At 33.5% G+C, this 403-nt stretch overlaps 1 protein-coding gene across 1 annotated transcript; it reads left to right on the top strand.

Annotated features, from left to right (window-relative positions):
- Positions 1-6: 6 nt before the first annotated feature.
- On the top strand, positions 7-397 carry LOC108631985 (peptidoglycan recognition protein-like; the record flags this gene model as incomplete). The annotated part of the gene is made up of 2 exons (XM_018036260.2): positions 7-67; positions 160-397. Coding segments are annotated over 2 exons (246 nt in total), but the record flags the coding sequence as incomplete, so codon positions are not given.
- Positions 398-403: the final 6 nt, after the last annotated feature.

The following is a 403-nucleotide window of genomic DNA, read 5'->3' as shown; positions in this document are numbered from 1 at the left end:
GAAGGGGCCCACACATATAGATACAATAAAAAATCTATCGGAATAGCTTTCCTCGGAAATTATCAAAGTACTTAATACTCTAGTTTTCACTTTGTAACGCCTATACGTTTAATCTTTTTGACATTTATTTTATTATAAATCTATTGATTTTTCATTCAGCGGTCAATGCAAGTGATGCAATGGTGAATGTAGCGCATAAGCTAATTCTTTGTGGCAAGGCGCAAGGAATACTTAAAGAAGATGTTCGTGTACTTGGAGGTAGACAACTGATTTCAAGTTTGAGCCCAGGAGCAAAACTTTACGATCAAATTCGAAATTGGCAGGAATGGTCTTCTTCGCCGTAGTTTTATTATATATATGTGTTATGTATCCCTTTTATTATTAATTATTGAATATGATTCTT

This window comes from Ceratina calcarata, unplaced genomic scaffold (genome assembly GCF_001652005.2).
Source record: "Ceratina calcarata isolate Rehan_Ccalc_2016 unplaced genomic scaffold, ASM165200v1 scaffold14985, whole genome shotgun sequence".
Lineage (NCBI taxonomy): Eukaryota > Metazoa > Arthropoda > Insecta > Hymenoptera > Apidae > Ceratina > Ceratina calcarata.
This window is presented reverse-complemented; position numbering and strand designations above follow the sequence as displayed.